The 25508-nt window shown below is 44.4% G+C and overlaps 1 protein-coding gene across 2 annotated transcripts in view; it reads right to left on the bottom strand.

Annotated features, from left to right (window-relative positions):
• JAG2 (jagged canonical Notch ligand 2) overlaps nt 1–24389 on the bottom strand; it is an 89789-nt gene extending 65400 nt beyond the window's left edge. For both annotated transcript variants that reach the window (XM_053409266.1, XM_053409327.1), the window contains exons 1-2: nt 23968–24389; nt 22769–23089 (exon numbers count right to left, since the gene is read on the bottom strand). In XM_053409266.1, the coding sequence (XP_053265241.1) occupies nt 22769–23089; nt 23968–24048 (402 nt within the window). In that variant the 5' untranslated portion in view covers nt 24049–24389. The remainder of the gene's footprint in view (nt 1–22768; nt 23090–23967) is intronic.
• Nucleotides 24390–25508: the final 1119 nt, after the last annotated feature.

Here is a 25508-nt window from a genome sequence, read left to right as displayed (position 1 = left end):
GGGTTTAATAACCCTCTGAAGTAACAGTTTCATACTTTGGGAGTGCTCCTGGAACCATGCTCCAGGGCTAGCAGCACCTTTTACAAGCTATGGCCATTCTTGGTCAGGCCATGATGATTCACGCACTAGTAATCTCAAGACTGAATTATTACAATGTGTTCTATGTGTCTGGCTACCCTTGCACCTGGATCCTTGCACCTGGTTCAGTTGTTGCAGCTGGTACAAGACAGTTGATGGGGATAGATTACTGCCAACACATAACTGTGGTGAATAAGAGCTTGCACTAGCCGCCCATATGTTACTAGGCCCTAAACAACTTGGGTCCATGATATCATAAAGACCACATGTTCCCTTATACTCTTGCCTGATCACTGAAATCTTAGTGAGAGTCTCTATTGGTGGTCACCCTTGGCTCAGATGTGTGATTCATAATTGCCAGAAGCCATACATTTAGTGTTGTGGGGCCCAAGTTTAGGGAAAGCTCTCCCGACTGAGATTAGATAGGTACCCTTCTTCCTTAACTTCAGGCACTTGACAAAGACTTCTCTTTCCAGGAAGCATAATGCCTTAAATAACGAAACCATTAGTTACCGTATTTTTCGCCCTATAGGAAGCACTTTTTCCCCTCCAAAAATGAAGGGGGAAAGTGTGTGCGTCCTATGGGGCGAATGCAGGCTTTCGCTGAAGCCTGGAGAGCGAGAGGGGTTGGTGCGCACCGTCCCCTCTCACTCTCCAGGCTTCAGGAGAGCCCCAGCGCCAGCCCCACAAGGTTGGGGGACAGAGGGAGGCGGAACGCCGCCATCCCGCTGTCTCCCGAAGTGGTTTGGAAGGTGGCGGCGGGGAGACCCCGCCGCCAGCCCCGCAAGCTCCGGGGACAGTGGGGAGGCGCAGCGCATCTTCCCGCTGTCCCCGGACCTGATCTGAAGGCGGGCGGCGGGGAGAAGAGCGCTTCTCCCCGCTGCCTGCCCCGCAAGCTCCGGGGACAGCTGAGAGACGCAGCGCGTCTTCCTGCTGTCCCCAGACCTGATCTGAAGGCGGGCAGCAGGGAGAAGAGCGCTTCTCCCCGCTGCCGGCCCCACAAGCTCCGGGGACAGCTGGGAGACGCAGCGCGTCTTCGTGCTTACCCGGACCTGATCTGAAGGCGGGCGGCAGGGAGAAGAGCGCTTCTCCCCGCTGCCTGCCCCACAAGCTCCGGGGACCTGATCTGAAGGCGGGCGGCGGGGAGAAGAGCGCTTCTCCCCGCTGCCTGCCCCGCAAGCTCCAGGGACAGCTGGGGAGGCGCAGCGCGTCTTCCCGCTGTCCCTGGACCTGATCTGAAGGCGGGCGGCGGGGAGAAGAGCGCTTCTCCCCGCTGCCTGCCCCGCAAGCTCCGGGGACAGCTGGGAGACGCAGCACGTCTTCCTGCTTCCCCGGACCTGATCTGAAGGCGGGCGGCAGGGAGAAGAGCGCTTCTCCCCGCTGCCGGCCCCACAAGCTCCGGGGACAGCTGGGAGACGCAGCGCATCTTCCTGCTGTCCCCGGACCTGATCTGAAGGCGGGCGGCGGGGAGAAGAGCGCTTCTCCCCACTGCCTGCCCCACAAGCTCCGGGGACAGCTGGGGGGAGAAGAGCGCTTCTCCCCAATGCCGGCCCCACAAGCGCCTGGGGGGGAAATAATTTTTTTTCTTTATTTCCCCCCCAAAAAACTTGATGCGTCCTATGGGCCGGTGCGTCCTATGGGGCGAAAAATACGGTAATCAAATGAACTGTTTGTGTGAGCGCACACACAAGCCCACACACCATCTTCTTCACAATGTTTCCAAACAGAAACGCCAATCACATTGCATGCTCATATCTCATGCGCTCCTGTCTTTGCAAAGAACCGCGACAAAAAAACAGTGGGTCAGCTACTCAGATGATATAGAACCAGTGGTCATTCATTTAGCCTGAAATGCCTTATATAGCACTGACAATTTTTACAATGTGTTTACAGTAAACAAAACCAATTAAACAAAATCCTTTAAGTTTACATATTGTCATCAGAACCTCAATACAAGTACCGGTAATCTGATATGCTGGTGAGTAAGGCAAGTTAAAAACAAGCTACAGTCTTCCATCAGGCTACAGAAAGGAAGACACAGACACTGATGCAAAAGATGTCCACTTTAATTGGCCTCCCCTCTCCCTTGAATGATTTCCACTCTAGCTTGTCTATCTCTGTCCATCACTGCACAGCCCTCGCTGGAATCTTTGTAGTGCCACATCACAAGCCTGCATTTGCATGAAGTCTGGGTGTGGAAGGGGCGCAAAAGAGAAGGTAGTGGATGAGACATGGGAGGAAGAAGGGATGAACGCTGAGAGGAGGGAAATGGTGGTTTAAAACAACAAGAAGGGTTTGAACAGACTGGAGAGGAACACTGAGGGGTGCTTTAAAAGAAAATTGCAAGGAGAAATAGCAGAGATAGGTACAATACAGAAGCCAACTCCAAAAAGCTAGCACAACAAACTCTAAACTCCCTTCTTGCTGTACTCAAAGCTTATTTTAAACCATGTTTTTCTCTCAATGTTCCCCTCTGCTTGCTCTACTCAAACCTTTACAGCTCCCACCCCCTTTCCCTCTCAGTTCCCCCCAATATTATTTTACTATTGTTACCATGTATTGTCTTCAATATGAAGCTCCAGATTCAATTCAGTCATTTTTAAAACACAGGTTATTATTAACAAGCTAGCACCCACATACAGTAGACTTGCAGCATGTGCACATTTAACTTGTGTGATCACAGCTTTACACACTCTTGGTGGCTGGCCAGCTGACATCGCACAGATTAAAAGCTCTGTATGCACCAAGTTTCCCCCCACAGAAAGAGCTTTTGAGCTCTCAGGCTTGCTTACCAGGTTCTGGGAAGGTCTCCTGATGGAGCCTCCCAGAGCCTATGCTTCCCATAGCCTGGTAAGCAAGGTGGAGAGCTTAAATGGACAATTCCAGGGTTGCTCTGACTATTAACTGCTGAAGCAGGAGGGCTGTAGAGTAGGAGAGGATACTGGCTTCATAATTCAGCAAAAGGTAAAAGGGTGGTGAGGAGTTACACTGTGTGAGAGGAAGAATATGCAGGATGTTGATGGTTTACGTGTCTTCTTCTTTGGCAATCACTTGTAGCCAAGTAAGATTGTCTTCCATAAACACGGTTTTAACAATGAGTCCGTAAGTGACTGTGGAGGCCAATTCTGGAATCACAATTCTGGTCTACATGTAAGAGGTGGGGGAGAAGGCGGCATGGATATGGGAATGAAGATGAAAATAGGTCTACAGAAGAGAAGGGAGAAGCTGGGAAGCTTTCTTGATTGGGTGGACAATTCAGCAAGCAGTGTCTTGTCTGGGGGAAGAGTCCCCTACTACATATAATAAAATTGTTAAGGGTGTCATCACCATGTAGTTCACATGTCTGCTGACAGGTGGCACTGCAAACTACAGTGTAATAACAGCTCACTGACCTCCTTGCCAACTTTCCAACAGCTACACCCCAGTTCTGCTTTGCCACTGCTGACATCCAATCTTTTCCTCACCTTCCCTGGTGTGTGTGTGTGTGTGTGTGTGTGTGTGTGTTGGCGAGCTGTGGAGTAGCAGGCAGTGCTAATATACTGACCGCAATTACACAATGTGAAAGCAATTTATACTGACAAAACCCAGGGTTCCCTTGACTACAGAGTTATTGGGGAAAGGAGAGAATGGAGAAGAAAACACATACTCCAACATACAGTTCCATGCTTCCCTGCAGAGACTTCTGGAGATCAAACGGTACTATCAGTTTATCAATATATACAGCGAATAAGCAGTGTTATAGTCTCAAGTGCCAGGTCTGACTAAGACCCTTTCCAGAATGTGTTATGGGAATAGTTGGTTCCTCACTGACAAAATGCTAGCCTTCCCCACAGTGTGCCTCATGGAAGAACCTTAGGGTGGAAAAGGCATTATCACCAAGACTAGATATGCCCAGAAGACCTTGTGTGCAGCTGGGACAGGGCATTCATATACACACAGTGCGTCTCCCAAAGCAAATGTTCATTCCAGGCTTGAAATGGGTTATCTCTAAGACAGCAAAGTATCATCATGCCTGGAGACGAATGAATTTTTTTAAAGGACTTGGCATGTGAGGTCTAGAACTATATTTAAGCTACTCATTACATTTAGGGACTGTTGATTTGTTTTTCATTTTTCCAATCTTAAATTCAGCTCATTTTCACATAAGTTCAAGATTTAAAATGTGTTCATCGTGAAAATTAATCAGCATTTTAGTGCTAATTTCGCCTGATCTACACACTTGTATTCATATTTCCCAATACAATACATTTCTGTATATTATTTTTTACTGTATATTGTTTTATCTACACTGCACCATAGTACATACATTTTTGTACACAGTTGGCTGGGTAATCATATTGTAAAATTCAGTGATGTGAATTTTGAAGGATGGATGTGTTAACAATCAAATTTCTCCCCCATTCCTAGCTACTTTACTATGGACAAAAGTTCAGTGCCAGGCTTCATTCACTCCAGTTTTAATATACTGTAATGCTTTGCAGGACTGAAACAATAGCACAAGCTGTCATTCAAACAGTAATACATTCAGAATCACTTAACATTTGATAGTTCTTCAGTAGCAGCACAGCAGGACAGGGGATGAAACAATAGAGATCTACTGTTTCTGTATCTAACAAATCTTGTTCTACAATTCTGTAAGATCATTTCAATCTAATGCCTCCAACTAGGGCACCTTAAAAAAGGAAGCCATCTGTTACTGCCAATGTAAGTTGCAGAACTATCCAGAATATTGAGTTACACGCATGCCATTTACTGTTACCATAAGCTGTTCTAACTTAGTTGCGTCTTCATTCAGAACACAGAACTGAAATACCACATGCATGCATGTACAAAAGAATTAAAATACTGGCAAACTACAAGTGTCAACATTTTACTCCTAGAACTAATAAATAAATAAATTTAGGTTCTAAAACATGTCTCAAAAGTCCCTAAATTTGCTGATGGCTCATTTCTACAATACCTTTAAAGCTACAAATGTTCACTTCACATTTTTTTCACATTTTAATGTCATATAAATTTTTGTTTCTCAGTTCCTTCCATTCCCACTCCACTGCAGGAAGCACCAAGTGAACTACGGAAAACTCCAAACAATTCTAATGGGGTAACTACAATTGGTATTGAAAGACTGAGGGCACAAAGAGAAGGGGACGACAGAGGGCGAGATGGTTGGACAGTGTTCTTGAAGCTACCAGCATGAGTTTGACCAAACTGCGGGAGGCAGTGGAAGACAGGAGTGCCTGGCGTGCTCTGGTCCATGGGGCCCGAAGAGCCGGACAAGACTTAACAACAACAACAACTGGTAGTATTGCTATATAATGGGTGTGCATATGGAAGTGTTAAAACACCAAATTTACAGTGATTAAAGTAACAGTTAACTTGGGTTAGCCCTGTATGATGGACCAGTGTGCCTTGCATGCCTCCATATACCGTATTGGCCTGAATATAAACCACACTTTCCCCCAAAATTCCAACCATGAAAAGTTAAAAGTGGGGCTTATATTCGCAACCTTACAGTATGCAGCCAGGAGCGCAGGGCAAACAGCGCCAGGAGTGTGGCAAAGTGGCGCCCACCCCACGCGTAGTGCCCCATCCTCTCCCCCAAGCCTGGGAAGAGAGCGAGGAAGGGAAAAGGCCGTTGGCAACGCCATGTGGCTCCCCCCTCCCCCGCTCCTAGTATGTAGCCAGGAGCAACGAGGAAGGGAGTGGCTTATATTTGGGTATTTTCCTCCCTCCAATTTTAAAGGTGTGGCTTATATTCGGGTGTGGCTTATATTCAGGCCAATAAGGTAACCAGGCTTCCTCAACCTCGGCCCTCCAGATGTTTTTGGCCTACAACTCCCATGATCCCTAGCTAGAAGGACCAATGGTCAGGGATGATGGGAATTGTAGTCTCAAAACATCTGGAGGGCCGAGGTTGAGGAAGCCTGCTCTAAACAGAAAGGACAAAAGATGACGTTAATTGAGGGGATGGGAAATAATGGATAAGCAAGCAGATGGGACAATTGAAGTCAGTAGTTTATTGGTATGTGGCAGGATGAAGTAAAGCCAGGACGAACCTCACAATAATTTAGAAGAGATATGGGGCTGAATGTACATATTTCTAGATCACAGGGAATAAATTACAAGAGATGAAGATTAAGGCAACTTTGCACTTCCCACAGCAAGCCAAATTACATGTACACAGCTATGTCCCACAGCAGATGTGTGTCTCCCATTTGTTTGCTGCAGAAAAACACCAATATGCATGCAGTGGTTTATCTCCTCACAGTCTGCTTTTCACAGGTATTTCTAGGCTGGGCTCAGATGGCCAAGAGTTATCCATCTGCAGGGCAAAGACTTGGCTCCCTTCTAACCATATAATCTACCTAACTGGTCTGCTGAAGTCATGGTTCAGTTGGACAGACACTAAAGCTCACTTTGATAAGCTCCACTGAAATCAGTGGGATTCTACAATATACACAGAGCCACTAAATATCATTTTAATAGCATGCCTGAACATACTTTGGATGTTTATTTTCCTCTACAGGGCCTCCCAATGATGGATCAGAGCAGCCCCTACTCACAGATCAAGACTATGGTGCAAGAGGAGGGAGGAAAGAAGTTAGACTGTTCTCCATCCCATTTTCCAGCTGAAAGTATCTCTTTTTCCAAAACTATCAGAAGGATCATTTCCAGCAGGAAAGTGGCATGTGCAGGATTGAGCATTGAGCATTATTGGAAAAAAGAAGACACTATTCCAGTTCTGTAGTTTCTGCATTGGCAGAAATTTAAAATTTTTAAATTTAGCATCTCCATTTCTAGCTCTTAACTCAAGATCTTTTCTTAGCTTTTGCAAGTTATGTTATGAAAAAAACAGTGCTGAACATTAAATACTAAGGCTCCAGAATCAGTATAAAGGAACAGAGGTTCCTATTTCAGAAAGATATGTAAAGCTACTTAAAACATGCAAAGCTAGCTGCGTGCTTAGATATGAAGCAAGCTATGAGCCAGCAAGAGAGCTAAAGTCTTCAGAGAGCAAGCTCATGCCTCTGGCCAGACAACACATAACTGGTTACTCTAGAGACTATTCATCAGTTTCTTAGCAACCTCCCCATGAAGCAAGCCTAAGTTTATAATTTAGTTATCAGTCCTCCAACATGATCTTTCCAGTTAAAAGAAGATTTCGTATTAACAGTTTTATTCACTGAGCCAGAGGCTCAAAAACACAGGTCTAGTTCACACATCACCTTAAACCAGGGTTACAATTAAACTGTCATTTAAGTATGAACATGCAGCATACATGCAGAAAGTACGAAGTGAAGCTGGTGCTTCACTCATTCCCGACCCTGGCTGGAAACAAGCCCTGGTATGGTTTAGTGTTGTGTCCAAACCCAGGCTTGTGATTTATTTTGTGGAAAGCCAATATGAGACTTTGGCCAATGATGGGTTTGTTTGGAGATTCAGACAAAATGCTAAACTGGTAACGGTTGAGTGAAGCTTCCATAATTTCAGCAGTGTGCATGAACACACTGTACATTCACATTTAAAACATAGTTTTCCAAGTGATGTTTGAATGAGGTCAGGTTATTGCCAGCACCTATACCTAGCAGCTAGTAGGTCAGTAAAAAGGTAACAGAATTTTAATGATGAATCATACTAACAGGCACCAACAAACCCTTCAAAGCTTCAAAGTACATTCCTTTATACGAGTTCATATTCCATTTCACTATTTATTATACATGTGCATACACAAACCCCAGGATAAGTTTTAGGCATGGGTAGTAGCAACAATGCAGTGAATATTTCATGGAAATATGACTAACTGTTAATGAATTGTTAAGCGACAGTGCAGCAATCTCTTCGCCACGGCAGCTCATTGAGTGAGTGATATCTCTTCATATGCAAGTATACTATCCACATATATTGTGGTTTATGGGGTTAACTGCAAGCAGCTGACCAGAATCCAGCCACATTCACATGATCCATGTCTCAACAAGAGCTATTCAGTTAGACACAGTAGATTCCCAACTTGGATATTGATGGCAAACATTCAAATTGGATAGTAAAATATGTCACACATGCAGTCAGAGCAATACCTGCAACCAGAACTACTACCTGCCAAGTTCCAGGACAATGCAAAACTATGGGGAGGGAGGATAGTACGTCAGACTCTGTGGACCCCTATAGATTTCAGCTAGCCAAGAATTAGTCAGAGCCTCAAAGCATACTTCATGGTCTTAGAACAGCTCCAAAATACAACCAACAGCAGAAAACAGGGTGAACATCTTTAAAACAATTAAAGTTCCAAGTTAGCAACCAAAACAAGGCTACAGGTTGAAAGTTTCATAGCTGAGACTATGAATATTTAAGGCAGATGTTTACTAAAACAAGACAATGTAATCAGGGGGCATGTTTTCTCCATGGTCTATATAGTAAGCAAGTTGAGAGAATAAATAAAAGTGTGGAAGGCGAGTTTTATTGCATGTTGTACATTAAAAACTCTGACAAAAACCCTCTTTCATATGCCAGTGAAGTTTATAATCCTATCCATACACAGATACTTTGATACTTAATTGGCCTCTGTACATCTAATGAAGAGAGTATATAAACAACAGTTCTAATCATTGAGAAGAAGAAAGCAAACAACATTCTAAATATGAGTGGCCATTAGATTCACGTAATAGTATTCCAATTAATTATTTCTACCCGAAGCGTCTGTTACAGTAATGCGCAATGCAAAGACAAAAGTGCTCAATGAGCTTTCTACTAGAAAAGTGTCTCTAGTAACTCGTTAATTTGCAAAAAAATTATGAGTCCAGGATTACTTGCCATAACATGTGCTGCTTAGAACTTCAATTTTAACTTCATCCGCTATTTTGGTGCCCATTCTAATTGGATCCTGTCTTGTTTTGTGTTCTGCTATTCTAAATACTAGAATCATTTTCCAAACTTGAGTACAATAGACTCACAACTTGTGCAGGCATTACATTCTGGGGCACTGAACATAAACCCCAAACCATGTCTACTCAGAACCCTGGAACCGCCCTCACGTGACCAGCCCTATCTTTCTGTAGCCGACACGCTGCCTACCAAGCAAGGCGGGAAAACCCATCATGGAAAGAGCTTTTAAGCTCTCTGCCCCGCATGTGTTTAATTTGTGAGATGTCAACTGGCCAGCCACCAAGCACATAAAGTTGCAATTGTGCAAGTTTAATGGACACAAATTGGAAGTCTATTGCATATCACTCTTCACACATCTTCAAATCACTTTGCATAATCTGACCCTAGTCCTCCAATTTCTTCCGCCTACGTGATGCTGTCTTGTACTGTAACACACCTTTGGTCCATCTAACTTTGTACTATCTACTCTGATAGCAACTCAGGTCTCAGGAAGTTTCTCCAGCTGCATTTCCAAAATCTAGAATGTGAAAGTGTGTGTTCTTTTCATCAATTTAACCCACTTTAAATTCCCAACCGATTTTAAATCATCACTGCTTCCTGGGGGAGTTGCATAGTTTGACTAAATGCTGCATGAAACACTTTCTTTTACATATCTCATATCTTCTAACATTGAGCTTCACTGGATATCCATGAATTTTATTGTTGTGAAAAAGGGAGACTTTTTTCTCTCTCTCTTCACTTTCTCCATGTAAGGCATAATTTTATAAACTTCTATCATGTTTCCTCACACTCACTTTTTCTCTAAACTAAAAAGTCCCAAGCACTGCAACCTTTCTTCATAATGGAGTCGCTCGATTCCCTTGATCACTTTAGTTGCCCTTTCATATTTCTGAACCTTTCCCAACTCTACAATATCCTTTTCAAGGTGAGACGACGAGAACTGCATACAGTACTCCAAATAGAGGCACACCATAAATTTGTATTTATTTGCATTGCAATATTGGTGCATTTTGACCAAACTGCGGGAGGCAGTGGAAGACAGAGGTGCCTGGCGTTCTCTGGTCCATGGGGTCACGAAGAGTCGGACACGACTAAACGACTAAACAACAACAACATTGGTGCATTGGCAATCCAAAGTCAAAATTTTAATTGAATGCTGCTTAAGTTTTGTTCAGAAAAGATCCACTGAAATTAATCCACTGAATTAATCATAAAAAATGATTAAGTGAGGTCCTTTAATTTGAATAGTAAAACATTTGTTAAATACCACCCCTTGTCTTTGTCATCAACTCAACAGGTGGCCTTTGACAAGTCACCAATGCTCTGTTAGTGTATGAACACACATGTCTATTATTGTGATTAATGCCTATATATTAATGCCTATATTTGTAGGTGCCTACCCTACAAATATATATGCACTATTAGTTCTCTCTACTGTTTACCCCTGCCTCTGTTTCTCTCTGTTGCATCTATTTTTAGACTGTAACCCCCCGGGATAGTATAATGCTGTAAGGTGGCACTACATAAACATTATATAATGCAGAACAACTCAAACAGTTGCATGGATTTAACACATATTTATATGGTGCAGTTTAATCTACTTAGTTTACAGTAGCACAAAGTTGAAGTCAGAAAGTCCAACTGAACCTGCTTTGTATTCACATGTAGATAGTGTACTTCTGTATTCACTAAACTTTACAAAGAAAAGCAGTTAGAAATCCAAACACTGGCCATAAAGCACACCTTTGATCTTACAGGAGTGCGGATATCAGACAACTTTTTTAAAAGATATATTATAAGGAAATCTAACCATAACTATGGCAAGGCAAATAAAGAAGCCAGAAATATCCAAATAGGGTATGGTCAGTAAAAACACAGGTGGGGTGGCACATATCAGAAACCCAGTGTATATAGAGCAAAGAAGGAGATCTAAAAATGCAAATATGTTCACCCACCAGAGTCTAGACTCTTCAAGAACAAAACTGATGGCAAATAGTAACTTGTAAAGATGTAAAGCATACTGCTGATCTTTTTTTTTGGCCACCTGAACTCAACAGGAAGCGTCCATCATCAATTCAGCATACAAACATAATGCCACACATTCCCATGATATTATGTTCTTGAGTTTATGCAGGAAGGGGAGCATTGACTTCCTAGCAGATCTCCATTTACAGGAAATGGGCACATTTGCATAAAATGACAAGTGAAGAACCTTGGGATGAATAGCGCTGCACACACTGCCTGACTGCTCCTCCTGTTTTGTTTCTCCTTTCACACAATCAGGCGAAGAAACAAGGAAGGCAACAGCTTCATGTTATGACTAAATCCAGGAGTGTGGCTTGCTTCTTCACAAACATGCCAGGATCGCTAACTAAGTTCTGTTACAAATCTGGCATCTTAAAGTGAAACCATCCACCAACAACCAACAACAACAATTTATATGCCGCCCATCTGGCTGGGTTTCCCCAGCCACTCTGGGCGGCTCCCAACAAAATATTAAAATACAATAATTCATCAATTATTAAAAGCTTCCCTAAACTGCCTTCAGATGTTTTCTAAAAGTCAGATAGTTGTTTCTTTCTTTGACATCTGATGGGAGGGTGTTCCACAGGGCAGGCACCACTACCGAGAAGGCCCTCTGCCTGGTTCCCTGCAACCTCACAGTGAGGGAACCGCCAAAAGGCCCTCGGCACTGGACCTCAGTGGATGGGTAGAACGATGGGGGTGGAGAAACTCCAGGTATACTGGGCCGAGGCTGTTTAGGGTACAATCTTAGGGTACTTTTGTGAAGAGAGGAATGATCAAACTGTGCTTGTACGTAGTATATAACCTATTAAGGTGCATGGCTAATAATAAAAATTTCATAAGTGAAAGCTTGTAATGATATGCTGGGTGATAGATTAGGCAAAGTCTGGTGGGAAGAACTAGCTGCACAAATGTAAGATGGAGGACACCTTGCTTGCCTGTAGTACATGTGAAAAGGATCTAGCAGTCTGAGTAGACCACAAGCTGAACATGAGTAAACAGCGTGATTGCAGCGGCAAAAAAAGCTATTGCTATTCTAGGCTGCATCAACCGAAGTCTAGTGTTATGCTCAAGGGAAGGCATAGTACTGCTCTATTCTGCCTTGGACAGACCTGGAATACTGTGTCCAGTTCTAGGCGCCGCAATTTAAGGAGGATATTGACAAGCTGAAACATGTGCAGAGGAGGGCGACCAAAATGATCAAGTGTCAGGAAACCAAGGAACAGTTGAGGAAATTGAGTAAGTTTAGTCTGGAGAAGAGGAGACTCATATGATAGCCATCTTCAAATATCTAAAGGGCTGTCACATGGAGGATGAAACAAGCTTGTTTTCTCTTGTTCTGGAGGAAAGGACTCAAACTAATGGATTCAATTTACAAGAAAGGATATTCCAACTAAACATCAGGAAGAACTTTCCAACAGTAAGAGCTGTTTGACAATGGAACAGCTTCCCAATAGAGGCGGTGGACTCTCCTTCATTGGAGGTCTTTAAGTAGAGGTTGGATGATAATTATGCTGAGCTTGAGGGTTCCATCAGACCCCAATGCGTATCTTTCAACAAAGCAGCCATACTTTCCCCTTTCATATGTAAGTATCACTAGGTGTGTATGTGGACAAGAAACGTCTATTCCATGCAAGAGAAGGAGCTTCAGTGAATCTAGACGTAATGTAGATGTGCCCAGTAAGCAGCTACAAATCTTAACCACAAACTAGAAGCTTTGTCTTCTGAAACTGCAGATGTGCAGGACCAGCTGTTGTTTCTCTATCTGGCAAAGATACTCTACACATGCTTGAACAAGTTCCAGGATTTCTGAATTGCCTTTGACCTGTCTAGAGCAGCCCATTTTTGTTTATTGATACTGAATAACATTAAGTGACTTTATACTTAATGTATAAAGTCAGTCAGCTCTTTATTACCAGTACCTCTTTATTTTAACGTGTTTATTTTCTGCACGTACACAATCCTACCTGGATCCTATGAAGTATCTTAGTAAGGTGTTGCAAATGTCTTCATACTCTTTTCACATAATTCAGCTTATTGTTGTATGCTTTTAAAATTTACTACATTTTTCAAAAACCTGAGAGCAGTACAAGGATGAGGGTTAAATCTCCCCTACACGTGTTCTTCAATGAAGATGCATCAGGAGACTGCTACTTGAAATCTAGAAACAAATGGGAAACTTCAGGGAGGAAATGAAGTAACTTCTGTGATACTGGAAGCCACTATCTAAGTTCAGCAACAAGACACAAGCATAAACACCATACTGTTCCCACTTAAAAGGATGTTACTAGTGCCCATGTTGAGAATTGCAATTTATTTAATCCCTTCCTTTGTACCACCATCTTTCATTCCTATGCAGAAGAGTCAATTTTCTAATTTCTAGAACTACAATATAATATCCAATTGCCACGTTACAATGAGGAGTTGACTGCTGCAACGAAAATGAAAACTGAGGAAAAGCTCAATTATCCCTACTTATTACTGGAAGGAGAGAACGTGTTCCTATATTGAAAAGAAGGCACCAGGCCACTAAAGAAATTCAGATGCTTACCTAAACAACTATCACCACCACATGCAAATCTGTTACTTAAACATGAGCTCTTACTGAAAGAGTTCTGTGTTCAGATTCACACAATTCCAGTGGATGCTCATTTACTCCAAGCTGCAACAAGAATTCTACTACGTGGATATGACTTGCAAAAGTCGTATTTATAGACCATGTGTGTCATATTCTCATAGACCTGTGGTTCTCTCATACCAAGCCCTTCATTGAAATTCATTATCATTCTGATGGTTCTAAACATAAATGATAATGAATATGTGATCACACAAGGCAAGTTAAAGCCTCCAGATATTTTCAATTTCTATGCACTTTTTTGGAATCTATAAGCTGTGAAGAATCCACAAATGTGAAATTATAGTCTTAAAAAGGACTCAGTTTTGCTGGTGAAATCTACTCTTGGTGATGCACAGAATACAAATGTTTATCTTCTTAATTTAAGGTCTTTTCAAAGAGCTGCATTAAAAGCAGTTTAAAATTGGGGGCTAAACAGCTCTATTATCTGTTTCCCCCTTGATTTCAAATGGAATATTTAGCAGTGCTGAAGTTGAAAAGCAACCATCAACTTTCATTTAAGAGAACTGCTAAAGTGCATAGAAACTTGACATTTGGTTCCCATGTAGTCGAGACACATTAGACAAGCTTGAAGACTGAGAAATCTAGCAGTTAAAGGACTCTGAACATAAAGTTTCTCACAGACTAGTAGAAACCCAACCAAAGCACAGGGTATTTGGTGAGGAAATACTGCTGCCCCACCACCTATTTGAATTTTCAAGGGAGAGAGAGATTGTAGCAGCTAGAAAAAGAGGGCAATGGTTTATAGAAGATTTGAAAAAGTTGTCAGTATGCAATGAGAAGATTTTGTCATCAGATAAGTAAACAGAAAAAAGGTTCACAGCTCAGACACCCTACAACTGGTAATAACAGCCAGGAGAAAAATACTTTAGGAATAAAAAAGGGATGAAAAAGGAAGAATGAATACTATACTGTATAGCAGTGCCTGTGAGCCGAATTAGACCTAGCACAGGTCCCAATCTGGCCCATAATAAAATTTTCCCCAAACCATGTCCACCTGCCCACACTTGATGTTGAACCGAAACTGGCAATGCAAAGGATCTTCCTTTGCAGGCATGGCTCTATCATAACCACTAAGGAAAAATGTTAATTTGGGTGACCTGTCATCATTGTGATGTCATGTGATTGATAGGTGCCCACTTGTCTAAATAACCCAAGAGAGGTGAAGGAACCTAGGGCCTGGCCGTGCAGACCCAAACTATTCTATGGCCCATTTCTATTAACTGTAATGCAATGCATCTAGAAAGACTTGTCAAAAGAGTTATTACTCATCAGAATGAATGTACAAGGCAATCATGAATGGAAGGCCAAAAAGAGGTTAAGTAAAAGCCATAAAAGACAGTAAATCCAATCTTAAGATTTTATCAGGAAAGATAGCGATAATTAATATGGCTGTACACAATACCAGTGAAGCTGTTCATAGTAGTAGACAGAATATTGGTCTGCTTCATTTTGCACACTGGAGAAGGTTCCCCTTTTCACCCCACCATCCTCTCTCATATCAAACTGCCTGACAACTTGTAAAATGCTACCTCCAGCTCCCTTTGCATCTCATGATGCTGCTGGCTTGAGTCATGTGGCTTTGTTAAAACTTATCCCTTGCCCCTTAGGCACCTCTGGCTTTGTGCCCCTTCATCTTTCCTGCACTCTGTTAGCATCACGTTAACCTGAGTCAGAGGATGTGTTCTATTGTATGGATGATCTAAGAGGAATGTGCAGGCTTGAAGAAACCTGTTAAATGGAACAAGACAACAAGATCGTTTCTGACCTTTACAAGAGTAAGCCCTGGAATTTTACAGTAGTAAAAGCCAAGTGCTCCAAGGGTTCTCTTGAGCAACCCTTTACTTGTCCTTGAAAACAATACAAATGCTGGATGTATCCCTTGCAAAAAGGGTACCTAATGATCGGGGTAATTCAAATTATTAGTGATATATCAGACCCCCTGAATTATGAACACCAACTCAAATACAGGTAATACCAAATAGAACATGCCCTTAAGATTAAGAGGTTCCTCTCAATAGGGAAGAAAGGATGTTAAAAGCCAAATTACACAAAGTAAAGGATAAACAACCCTAATTAAGTGCTGGTATCAGGCAGCATGTCATTTACTGGTTGCTATAGCAACTTTTATTCTAGTATAATTTGTGAAGATCTTGACAGCATTTTTTTAAAAAATGCATTCCCTAGCAATTGAGGTCCAGAAATTCCCAGAAAACTCTTTGCCTGCCAAGTATGGAACTAACATAAAAGGAGATTGCATTGTAGCCATTCAGTAAAGTTCTGTGCCAACTATGAAACCAGAAGCCATGTAGATGGCTTTCAAACTATAAACCATTTGCAGGACCATTAACTTCACTTGAAAAGTTTATGAAAGCCAAGAAACTAAAAAGCAACTAAAGCTTTGATTTTAGATCAAGTCACATTTAAACTACATTTAAACCATAGTAAACCAACTGTGTGGTGTTCTAAGAGCCGGTTTTAGTCATTTGCTTATCTAACAGTTTGTCCGCAGTGTTTGTATAGTAGCTAATAAAGTGTCAATTAAAGTTAAAGCTTTTCAAGCAAGAAAACTTTAAACGAAGTTTAGGGCAAGGAGTATGGAAGAGCGGTAATGAAAGGACAGCTGCATATACAAACCACACCTGACTCACTCTACCAGATTTCTACAGAATGTTCCCCAAGGTAGCAGTCTAAGCACTTCTAAAGAGATCAAGATGTTTCAACAGCTAAAGGCTTTGGATTTATGACAACAGAAAAAGAGCACACCATCACTGACAGCACAACATAAAGAATGCTTACTTATAAGTTCTGCTGAATCCATGGGATTTTTTAGGATTGCAATATAAGTGAAGTAAGACATTAGGTCCTCCGAGGATCAATATTGGGGCATGTGCTTTTAAACTTGCACATAAATTATCTAAAGTTAAAGCTGTACAGCAAGGCAGCCAAGGTGCCAACAGCACCGGATTGTGCAGGGCTGTAAAACAGAAATGAATTGCAAGGAGCCAGGACTCAATCTGCCATCATCCCTGACTACTGGCCCTAATCACTAGGGCTGGTAGAAGTTCTAAGTACAACACTATCTGAAGAGCTGAGAGTTAATTGTTCTAGATGCATAACTTGGGAGCCGGACCACTTTTGAAGGAAGTGTCACTTGGGAACTTATCCTTAAGTAAATTTGCATGGAATGACAGCCCCAAACATTGCAAACACCTTTCAGACATAATAAAAGCCTTTTAGTAAGTCTACTGAGTTACTCACCTACAAATATAATGGCGTCTTGCCAACTTATACCCATGTAATTTATTTTGTAGCATACCAACAGCCTGGAGGACAGGAGAAGGAACTGGCAAGCAATATGCCTGGCTGAATGCATTATATTTTCCACAGGTGACCATGCAAGTGGTGATTTACAAGCCAGGATTACGATAAAAACACACGTGTGCTTTAGATTAACTGGAATAGTTTTAGCATCAGAGAAAAGGGTAGGCTCTATCCAAGCTGAAGAAGGGGAGTTTTCTGTAGCTGGCTGCACCATGCAAGAATTAAATGCTGTTCTATACCATTCTGTTGACTAGACCGACAACCATAAATGTAGCACTAGTCTCTTTGAAATCCAATAAGGGTGAGATCAAAGGGTAGAAGGTACACATCAAATGTTTAGGAATAAGTGTTTCTGCAACATTATGCACAAGGAAACAGAAGATCCAAAGGCAGTTTCAATATTTCTTATTGAATTACAAAGAAGAAAAGGAACAAAACTCAGAAATCATACAACTACAGTAGCTGCAATAATGCACATTTTCCCCCAGACTAGTCCAAAGAGATTGGGACTCTGGTATCTGAGAGGCTGCCTGTTCTATACTCATTTATCTGCAATAGCTGTAGTCATCGTCAACACAGACCAAGGGACAAACGTAACCTCAATGGCTAAATGTTAATATAAACAAACGTAAGACACAAATATGGAAATACAATAACCAGTTGCGTTTAGTGCTCTAAGGAACCCCTAAACTGCTTAACAGTGGTGATCCCCTCCTGCAAGTTCTCCAGGAATTCAACAGCACTAGGTAAAGGTATTTCCTTTTCATACCAGCATTGTAGAAGATGATGAGGCTTGTGGTGCAGTCCAAGCCTTGACAGAAGAGAAATCCATGCCATTTAGTGCCTACTGTAAAGCACTGCAAGAGGTGAAAGCACACCCCATGCCCTCTGTGCAGATCAGACAATTTGGGAAGAGGAGAAACTGGGCTTGTTTCCATTTCAGTGGGGCTGAAACAGAAGCAACATGAACCAGCACCTCTCCTCACCTGAATCGCCTTGCAAAAGAGGACTCAGGGTGGGGGCTGTTAGAGATCTTGAATTAGGGCACTCTTATTATTATTTATTGAATTTATATACTACCCTATACCCAGAGGTCTCAGTAAAAGTTATAGCTCTGTTAAAGTCCTCAAAAATACAGAGGAGGAGCAAAGTTAAGAACAGACAAACAAGACTTATTTTCACCACTTTGAAATATTCAGGTACATATATCAACAAAGACACAACACTTCTAAACAACACACTTCTCTTTCAATGCTAAATTCATCCTAGCCCCGATGAGCATGACATCCTGTGGCACCTACATAATCAAGTAATCTCTTGTGCAGGTGCAAGAGAATACAAATCACTTGCTCTACAAAAAGGCTATTCTGTCTATTTCCCAGGGTGCCTTAGGCTTCCACAGAGGCCATTCAGGGATTTCTGACTTGGATCAGTTGTTGCCCACTACTGAGCTTAATCTTCAGTGGGCTATTGCAGGAGAGTAATGATGCATTCTAAGGCACAAACACAGTTAATACGTACAGGATATCAGCAAGACAACAAGTATGCTTAGGCTCTGGGATATTTCTTTAGAATGTGCAGAAACTAACTGCAGTGCAAAGGTATTCCATAGTAGAGCTGTAGAGGTATGGCTATCTTCCTGTTTACTGTTGTACTTTTGTATTGTTTTATTGTTGTTAGCCGCCCTGAGCCCAGCTTCGGCTGGGGAGGGCGGGATATAAATAAAATTTATTATTTATTATTATTATTATTATAAACAGTGTGGATAGGTGGAGCTGAGACTTAGGAAGATGATCTCAGAAATTCTTAAGCTATGCCTGTCTTACAACATGATGGGACTTTGCCGAGTGGGGAATAAGAAGCTTTCTCGGTGGGAATATTTGCTTCCCCCACCCCTAGCTACATGAACTCCCCCATGAGAGGCATGAGGGGTACACGTTCAGTCTCTAGACCGAACTACAGCTTCTTAAAATTCATAAGGGCACATATGGCACACAGTGTATTTGGCAATTCTACTAATGTAGCAGGCAACCTAACAGGTTTTCATCACATTCACACAACTGTATTCGACAGAATAGAACTGCTATGATGAATACCATCTATTTCGGTTTATTAGAAACTGCAATACTCCTGGCAATGGAAGCGCTATCCCACATAAAGACCTGGATTTCCCACTAATTTGAAAACTGTACTCTTTGTTTTTAGCAGTAATTGTGAAGATTCTGAATGGGTATCATTAAGTATCACCTGCTGAGAATATGAAGGCCAGCCACAAGTCTTATTCAACCAGGTACCCTTTAAAGAGAATGACCATGGCAATCAGACTAGCAATCCATAAAATGAATACCAGCAACAAATATTTGGGTAGGAGACGGATATTGGATGCGCTGCTCTCAATCAGCTCCACTGCATGTTTGTCCAGAGGATTGCCACAAGACTGAGCAAGTTACTACATACACTCTGCTGAATACAGAAGGTGGCATGGTCTGTACTTGTTAGCGCTGAAACGACTCAACACACAATCCTTTCTTCTGATTTCTAAGCTCAGAGCCTGGCCCCTAACAAACAGCATTACTATTGGAATTTATATACCATCTTTCTTTTCAAGAAGAAATACAGAGGTGGTTCGCAAACATATAAAAGCAAACAGCAAAGTAAACTATAAAGCCACTTGCAAAAATACAGCCACCCATAATTAAGATGCATAATAATGAGCATGTACAAGATACACAGTAAAACAACTTCATCAACACTATAAAACATCCATCATTAAAACATATAATATGCCCATTAAAACAGTTTAACCATTAAAACAGAAATTAGAACTATTAGAACAAACACAGCTTGCCATCAAGTTTCTTCCACAACACTTAGTTGCCTAACTCCCACCCCAGAGTCCGCAAAGCAAATTCTCTAAGTAACAGAACACACTTCTATCTAGAAGCATGAAAAAGATGTGTTCCAATATATACAAAACCATCTACCAGTCTTTGGCAGCTGGGCTTATTGCTAACAGTTATGTACTATAAGAGTCCAGAGGAATCCATTCCAGAGATCTTCTAAAGATCAACCAACATGTTTTAGACAACTCCTTTTCGTAGCACACAGGACACACCTTGTTCTATTACCTGCTATTGTGGAGTTGCGATGTCATCCTGTGGACACAGCAAGAGAAGACCAAACTACATGACTACCAGTATTTCCATAGGTCTATTTGACTGACATGTGCACACCAGCTGATGAGAAATGGACTATCACACAGCTGTTGAGAGGCTGAAAATGGCAATAAAGAACCCCATACAGTTGCTGTGTACTTGATGTGCGCATTTTTTTGGGAAGACATAGTAAAACTCTGAGTCACACTGAAGGGACAGGATACCCAAATCCTGTCTGAAATCACCCCAGGCTTCAATAATCACCCCGGGCGCAATATTTTTCCCACCCGAGGGCAAAGCCTCATAAGGCTACAACACATGAACGTTTACTTATATTTTAGCCCCACTTTCCTTCAATCATGGAACCCAAGGTTGTGTATATGTGGTATTGACCAGACCCAAACCCTCATGAGCTTTCACATGGTCTGCCCATTTAGACCAGGTCGAGATTAAAAAGGGGACACAATTTTATAAACACAAAATAAAGTATGCCAAACTTCTACCTCCAAAACTCTGGTAATTTAATGGCCAAAACGCCAAAGTTCACCGGATCAGAACAACCTCTCTTAATCATACATCGTGGCAATAATAGCAGCTGTTGGACTTGAGGATGTTTTCTGTCAGTCACAGGCCTCTGACAGGAAGGAATTGGGGGTTTTTTCTCTCCCACCCCCCACTCTGGCTGTGTGCATATGGATAAACTCAGAAGCAGATTCAATCCGGGCTTAAGATTCATAAAAAAGAGACCTGTGGCCTCAGACAAATTCTCAGGTTGCATCCTCCACCTGCCACCCAACGTCTGAGGAAAGCGTCATTTTGTATGGGACACAAGTCACTCTGCACTTGCTCAGAGACACCGGGCTTGCGTACGACTAACCCATCGAGATTAACATCCCTAAGTCAGTCAGTAGCGTGTCAATGTCAACAGGTTCACCCCAAGTATACATTTGTAGGCCACCACACTGTGCCATGACTACCTCACTAGGCGTGCGCCTCTCTGGTTACTCCTATTTAAAAAAATAAAATCAGAAGGCAGGGGCAGTTGCATGTGGTTTTCATGGGCAAAAGTTTAAACTTTGGGCATGGAGGGATGCATTTTGAAAAGACCCCAAGTTGAGAAGAGGTGCCTTGCTCTTTCCACAGAATTCCTCCCTCAGAGAAGTGCGCCCTACTGCGACGACGCGCACTACTTGAACCCAGAGCCTGGGAGGGAGGAGGGAGAGGCTGGCGGCTCCCTCTCGCGCCCTCCCCGCTCCAACGGTCGCTGCCGAGGCGCGCGCCAGGCGGGCGAGCCATTCCCGCCCCGCCCCCGCCCTCCCCGCCGGGTCTGGTCCCAGGAGCCAAGCCGCTCGCGCCCTAAGCGAGCAGCAGCACGCGCGCCCCGCGCTTCCCCGTAGCCCGCGGCTAAAGCGCAGCTGCTTTGCACTGCGAAACCGCCGCCACCTCTTTCCACGCCCTGCCGGCACACTTCTCCACACACACACACACGCACCCCCGCCCTATGTTCTCTAGGCATCGCATTGAGAGCGGGATGGTGTTGTGCATTTTATATATGCATGTATTCTATGTAATTAAACGGCACGAGCGCAAGGCTAGCCGCACGCGCCCCCTGCTGGAGATGGTACCATTTCATTTTATTTTTATTTTGCAAATACACGCCCCATTTGCGGGGGGGGGGGACAGCGGGCAGGAATTGCTTATAGCATTTCCAACCCCCCCTTTTTTTAAGAAAACAAAAATAATCAAGCAGCGCCTTGTGTCCCCAGACACCCAAGGGTATGGATCAAAGCTCGTGCAAGCCAGCAGCACCTTCGCATCTACAGTACCCCCCCTCTAAACAGCCTCGGCCGCTCACACCTGGATCTTGCAAAGCGCGGGGAGGAGGCTGTCACGCAACGCACTTCCTCCTCCCCGCCGCTCGCAGTTGCTCCTATGAGGAGCAGGCACGCCCCTATGAGGAGATGCCTCTGGGTGTGCCCTTTCCCAGGTTTTTTTTATTAGGTAAAATCGCCCCCCTCCCCACTTTCCATGCAACACGCTGCTAGGAGTTCATTATCCCCAACACCTGGGGCTCCCTGAAAAAAAATCTCCACTGCCCGATTCCCCCGCTCCCAGTAAATAACCAGCCATTTGCACCACCAGCTGCCACATCCTTGCAGATCCGCGCGGTGCAAGTCACTTGTCTGCTACTGTCTGTCGCTGCTCTGAGGAAGCCCTCCTGCAAATCCATAATGTAAGCCTAGCGGCATCGGGGCTGCTCTCTCCCACCCCCCAGGAAACAAACAACCGCTCCTCGTTTCTCCTTTCCGGGGGAGAAGCGGAGAGAAAACGATCAGTGCGCGCCTCTCGTCTGTCAGTTAGAATAAAACGCCTCGCATTTTCCAAGCAATGAACCGCGATTCAAGTTGAGCCAGTCCCTGCCTGCACTTCGCATAAAACCACAGAGGGCGGAAGGAAAAGCACCTCAAGTTACAGAACTGCAGCTAGCCACAAAGGGAAGGTCATCCAAATAATTCTTCCCCCCCACACACACACCAAACACCATTCAGCGCATAGCCTATATACCGTGCACAAAACCATTTATGCCTATTGCTTAATGATGAGCAAATCTCCAAACACGCGCACACATTTTTATACATACATATTTTTTTTAAAAGGAAAGTTGACCTACCGGCCACGCAAACTGGAAAGGGATAGCAATCCTGCCCATGTCGTGACTTTTCCCCTGATGAAAATTGCGGTTGTTGAGATAAAAAGTATTTCCACCGAGAACAGGAGTAGATCCGGAGCCGTAGCTGCATGCTCCAGTGGTCGTGATTTTGGCTTGATACTCCTTTAAGCAGACTTTCACGTAAGTGTCGCACTCGTCCCGCGCGCAGTCCAGGTTCTGGGGCTTTTTCATGCCATCACAACACTCCCCATTCAACAATTCTCCGTTTACATTCTTCACCGAGTTAATCTGCAGCTCGAAATAGCCCGTGGACTGGGACACCTAAAAATAAGGGAGAGGGAGAGGGAAGGAGGGGTGACAGACACATACAACCTCATTACTACAGTGTCTTGGGAAGAAAAAGTGCGCGGAGATTTACAAGCCAACAGCCACTCTGGAGTTTCCTACGGCAAAGCAAGCCTTCCCGAACAACTATTACAACTAGACGGTGCTATTAAAAGATGAGATCGAGAGCTGGGGGACGGGGGGGGGACGGGACACGGTGCCGCAATTCCGGCTAGCTGTGGCAATAGAGAGGGGGGAAATATTCACAAGCCGTGCAAGGGAACTGCAGAATGTTCCCATTTGCAACTGAAATAAGCAACTCCCAAATAAAATGATTTGGGATTCATACCGCAAAGTCTTAAGGGTGACCAGTCCAGCTATGCAAACCGGTTTTGTTTTCTGTTAAAAAAAAAAAGCAAGCGTTCCACGGGTGGGCAGGTAAATGGATTATAAATCATAATTGGAGGAAAGAGAAGAGGAGCGAAATTCTCCATGCAAACATTGCACACGGCAACTTTGCCTGCGCTCTTCCAAAGCAAACACGCCGGCTTGGAAGCGACGCGTTTGGAAAGGGAGGCTGGCTGAGATCTGCTGCAGAAGCCACGCTCTCCTCTCTCTCTCTCTCCCCTCTTCCCCTTAAGCGAGATCGGGCTTAAGTTTCGCAAAAAGGGTGCGCTCCAGATTGCCACTCTCTTAGGAGGGGAAATATTATCCAAAAAGCAATCCCCGCTGCAGCACAGGCGGCTGAAGAAGAAAGGTAAAGCGGGCGCTGCGATAAAGATCCTCTCCGCTCCCCTATCCCTTTCCCGTTGTTCCCTTTTATTTGCAAGACAGCAACCCCCCCCCCCACAAAAATAGAGACCGCGTTGTTTTACCTGCACCCATAAAGTTAGGAGCAGCCACAGCCTAAGCGCCGCCGCGAGGAGAACCCAGTGCCGCCTGCCAGAATCCAGCATGCCTGCTACCCCGAGCTGAACGCCGTCGATCAGGGAAGACAATCCATCGACCGGCCGCTGCTCGGAGCATCGGCGGCGGGAAGGGCAGCAGGGCGGGCGCCGCGCGCAAGGTGGAGAGCTCCGGCCGGAGCCTGCAGATCGCCGCCGCTCCTTATCGCCAAAGCCCCGGGCTGACGGACGAGGCAGGGCAGATCCTGGCGGGCGCCTGGCGCGCTCCTGCAGCCGCAGCGGCAGCCAGAGGGAAGCGCGGGTCCGCCGGCAGCTCAGCCTCGCCACTGCGCTCGCTCCTCTGTGCGCCTCTGCTGCGCGAACAGCCAACAAGTAGGTGCCGGAGTGACAGCTTCATTGCCCATTAGACGGCGCCGCCACTGCCTTCATATTCATGAGGGGGAAGGGCCCGGGGAGGAGGAGGAGGAGGCGGTGGCGGCGGCGGGCGGGTGTGGCCACGCGGCTCCCGAAAGGGCTGGGCGAGCGAGCGAGCGAGCGGCAAGGCCGGGCCAAGGCGGGGACGCCGGAGCGTGCGCGCTTCCCAGCGAGCCGTCGGAGGCGCCGCAGCCGCCGACCTGCCGCTCGCCGTCCGCCCCGCGGCGGGCTGTTGCGCAAGCCACTTGTTGCGCGTGGGCCGGGCCCGACCCAGCACGTGCGCGGCTGCACGGGGGTGCGGATCGGGCGTGTGCCTTCTTGCGCCCGGCACGTCGGCTCGCGCCGCCGCCCGCGAACTAGGGAGCAAGAAGGGAAAGGGGCTGCCCTCTTTTTTCCCCCTCATTTCCCGCGCGTGCAGGTAGAGCCTTTCGCGCTGATGGTTGCGTGGCGCGCGCAACGCGATCCTAAGCTTCTTTATACCTAACAAGGTGCCGTGGTCCCTTGGTTCACTCTAATATTTGAGCAGGCTGGGCCGGGCCCCTAAAGTTGATGGGCATTGCCATTCAAATGGCATGTTTGAGCCACATCTTGTGATCAATTATGCGCCCACCCCAATATTTTATTCAAGTGGGAACGTCTCTCGCTAGGGGCCTTAGGATCGGCTCCCGAACCAAGCGGTGGCCATCCATTTTTGGATCCGGGATCCCCTCCGAACTCCAGCGACCAACGTCTCGTTTCACTGTTGTTACTCTTTAGTTTTTTAAGTGTCGAGCCTTCGAATAAGCAGCGGAACTCTCCCAGCAGGAAAAGCAGGAATTGGAAGAAAGGCCCTTGGTACAATAATAAAGCTTACTCCCAAGTAAGCATGCATCGGAGTATGGGCTTTTTAGGGGGAATTAGGAATATCACACTGTGTCAAATAAGGTCAGTGGAGAAAGCCCACAAAGTATTTTAGAGCCCCAACAAACTGCAAAGTTTATCATTTTGGCAGAAGTACACACATCATTCCTAAGAGGGCCTTGGCCTAATAAATTAGAAAATGATCCTAATGAGACAGTAATGTTCCCCCCCCCCCCACTTACCAAAGTGTAGCAAGG

This window comes from Podarcis raffonei, chromosome 1, assembly GCF_027172205.1.
Source record: "Podarcis raffonei isolate rPodRaf1 chromosome 1, rPodRaf1.pri, whole genome shotgun sequence".
NCBI classification, from domain to species: domain Eukaryota; kingdom Metazoa; phylum Chordata; class Lepidosauria; order Squamata; family Lacertidae; genus Podarcis; species Podarcis raffonei.
Note: the sequence above shows the minus strand (reverse complement) of the source record. Positions and strands in the feature narration are given on the sequence as shown.